Genomic DNA, 3,074 nt, shown 5'->3' on the forward strand with positions numbered 1-3,074 from the left:
GAATGCATCAAGCAGTGCAATGCCTAACTATTGAGGTAAACAAAAGCTAGTACTTCCAGCAGAACCAATCAGAATACAAGTTTAAAAAAAATATTAGGTGTATATTTATTGATGAATCAAGTCAATCAACCAACTGCAGTGCCTCACCAGGTATATAAAATGCGCTCCAAAGATTTCTGAATCTGAGGATCCTGGAAAAATGTAACATCCGGCACAGTTCTTGGGCAATCAACAGCAATCTACAAGACAGTGGGTGAGTAAATATTGATGTATTCTATGAAAAATGGGGAAGACCTGGTGATGCGAATTCAGGCCTGAAACGTTACCTGGCGAAGCATGGTAATCTCTTCATCTGAGCGTTCAGTATCCGGAATATCATAGTATTGAGAAACACATTCTACATACTCAAGTCTTTTTCTCGTTAAAACACCTTCTCTTCTATCCGCATTAGGTGGTGCATATCCCTGTAGCCAACTGATATTAAATTCAATACTGAAACACCACGCTAAAAAGAAGTCACATTATCTCACAATAAACATGTTATATGTCTACTCACCAAAAGAAGCCTCCATATGTTAGGTCGCATATAAGGTGGCACGCCACTCCAAGATAATTCGCGCAATTTATCTACATAATCAAGCAAGAACAGTGGATGACAACTGAATTCTGGACAAGCTATGAAAATTAAACAGCAAAACAATAGTATTGCATAAGTATACAACTACCGTAAAATCCAATCAGAATAAAACCTGAAACTAGAAATATATGGTGCCCTTTAACCAGTACAGGATTAATAAACTGATTTTCTCTAAAAAAATAATGCCACAAGTTCAGTAAGTATAAAATTCAAATTTATTACTGGCTCAGTATTGTTACAACCAATTTTCCATGGTTAAATTTTAAAACTAAGAACATCACCACAAATGAGAAAAATAGCTGTCACTGGAAACAACTCACCACATTTAGATTGTCACTAAAGGTAAAATTTGCATTCTTTTCCATTTGGATTGCAATCAAAATGATCAAATACAAGCTAGATATAAATAATATATTTCCAAACCAAAAAATAACTTCAATGCTGATTTCAAAATTCAAATTCCTGCATGCATAATAACTCATTGAATCAATCCTATGTCGAAAGTGAGCATACCTAATATAACAGCTGGCCTAGAGAGTTCATTTGTGAATTTGGTAATCCTTGCGGAATCTGTTGCTCTAGCCCCGGAAACTAAACCTTGGGCATCTGGTAATGAATTGACGCTACTTGTCGATGGTGAAATTGGTTTCTTAGAACTAATGTTGTCAGTTGTGTTTCCAGATGCTTGCCCTTCTACCTGAACAGGTAGAGTATCATCAGTTATAATCTGGACCGTTCATATGTCGCAAAGCAATGCTGAGAAATGACACCCTACCTCCTGTGAGCCTCCATTTTGTTCATATTCATAGCGATCATTCTCAGAGCGTGGGGAGTATTCAGGAGGTGAAATAGGCTCAGATCTTCGGGTTAGCATAACCTTCCCAGGAAAGCTTCGTCCTTTGAGCATTCTGACAAAGAATTGGGTAAAAATAGCAACAAGCTCTTTCTGTAAGGTTACAAGCAGACAGACTTCGCAATACTAGCAAATAGTAACTGGTATCTCTAACCATGATCATGGAGTCAAATTTAGACAGGAACACTATGTAAGTGGGCAGAAGCCATCGATGTTTAAACTAAAAATGTACTCCAAAAGGATGAAATACTGATATATTCAATTTAATATATCAAACTCTATATTCCTAACTGTTAAATCATGATACTCCTCTGTGAGGCGTGTAATATTGACTGCACCCACTCAGGGACTGACCCTTGCACGTTGCGGAGTGTCTGGTTGAAGCGCCATTCCGAGTTGTTGGGGCTTCCTCCGCCGCCGCCACCGCCGCTGCTCATCGCCGGGAGTGGCGGTGGAGAGCGGCCGATCAGGAGTTGCTCTTCGCTGGATCTTGCTGCCTAGCCCCCGATTCGGCCCTGCATGCACTCGCTTCTCATTCCCCGAGGTATCCACATCTATACGTGCCGGAGCATCCACGCACCAAGCAGCTTAGGGCCACGTACCTCGAAGCGCAACCAGTGGCGATCGCCGCGTGCCCGGTGCGGCAGCGCAGCAGGAAGTCCGGGGCAGCAGGTCGCCGGCGGGTTCCAGCGCTCGCGGACGCGAGCCCCAAGAACCGTGCGACGGAGCTTCGGGGCCGCGGATCGGCCGGCCACTCCAACCCAACCCTACCCGCAATGCGGATCGCCGAAATCAGTGAACAGCACCGGGCGGGGAGACGGGTAGAGGAGGTCACGCGGATAGCGCAGCGGCGGCGCGGGGAGGCGGCCGGGGAGGAGGCGGCGCAGTATAAGTTTTTTTTTTCTTGGACGGGAATGGGGATCTGAGGAGAGAGGTGGGAGTGGGGATCGCTGGGCGAGGAGACGAGAGGTGGGAGACGACGACGGGTGAGGTGGCACGCCCGCACGAACGGCTGGATGGACGACACCTGGCCTAATGGACGGGCGGCGTTCTGCCGTGGTGCTGTGTCACTGTAGCGTATCGGAGGTCTCGGTAACAAAGGGATTTGTGGGGAAAAAAACATAGGGCGTGTTTGGTTGCCGTTGTGAACCGTTCTTGCATCGCATACACTTCTCAATCCAGTCTGATTAAGCAAAAACAGTCCCTAATACGTCATCTGTAAGTTTTTGGTTGACTGCATCTAGTGTTCCTGCATTAGGTAATACACAAGTGCACTTTGTTTGGTTGTCTGTACTGGCTCAAGCGGCAGATGAACACGGCGTTTGGTTGTATATGGTGTACATGTTGTGCTTATCTTGTATCCTAGTTGATGAGCTTACCCGCAATGATCACACCTAGCACACCAACGCCACATCACAACAATGATGATGAACTGGGCGAAGATGATGAAGTTCTTCAGCTTCAGCCCAAACTGACGATCCACCTTAGCACCTTTCACTTTGACACCTCCAATCTTGCCACTGTCAAACACTGCTGCTTTCGTGCTTTCGCACCCAGTCAAAGTAAGCTTGTTCTGCTGCATGT

The 3,074-nt window shown here is 45.3% G+C and overlaps 1 protein-coding gene across 1 annotated transcript in view; it reads right to left on the bottom strand.

The window, feature by feature from the left end:
* Positions 1 to 2,457, bottom strand: part of LOC119311145 (GTPase-activating protein gyp1-like) — a 4,347-nt gene extending 1,890 nt beyond the window's left edge. Inside the window, exons 1-7 of the mRNA XM_037586775.1 lie at positions 2,093 to 2,457; positions 1,845 to 2,005; positions 1,413 to 1,545; positions 1,151 to 1,334; positions 557 to 627; positions 327 to 464; positions 148 to 239 (exon numbers count right to left, since the gene is read on the bottom strand). Of these exons, the coding sequence (XP_037442672.1) occupies positions 148 to 239; positions 327 to 464; positions 557 to 627; positions 1,151 to 1,334; positions 1,413 to 1,545; positions 1,845 to 1,927 (701 nt within the window). The 5' untranslated portion in view covers positions 1,928 to 2,005; positions 2,093 to 2,457. The remainder of the gene's footprint in view (positions 1 to 147; positions 240 to 326; positions 465 to 556; positions 628 to 1,150; positions 1,335 to 1,412; positions 1,546 to 1,844; positions 2,006 to 2,092) is intronic.
* Between the last annotated feature and the right edge of the window lie 617 nt (positions 2,458 to 3,074).

This window comes from Triticum dicoccoides, chromosome 5B (assembly GCF_002162155.2).
Source record: "Triticum dicoccoides isolate Atlit2015 ecotype Zavitan chromosome 5B, WEW_v2.0, whole genome shotgun sequence".
Classification (NCBI taxonomy): domain Eukaryota; kingdom Viridiplantae; phylum Streptophyta; class Magnoliopsida; order Poales; family Poaceae; genus Triticum; species Triticum dicoccoides.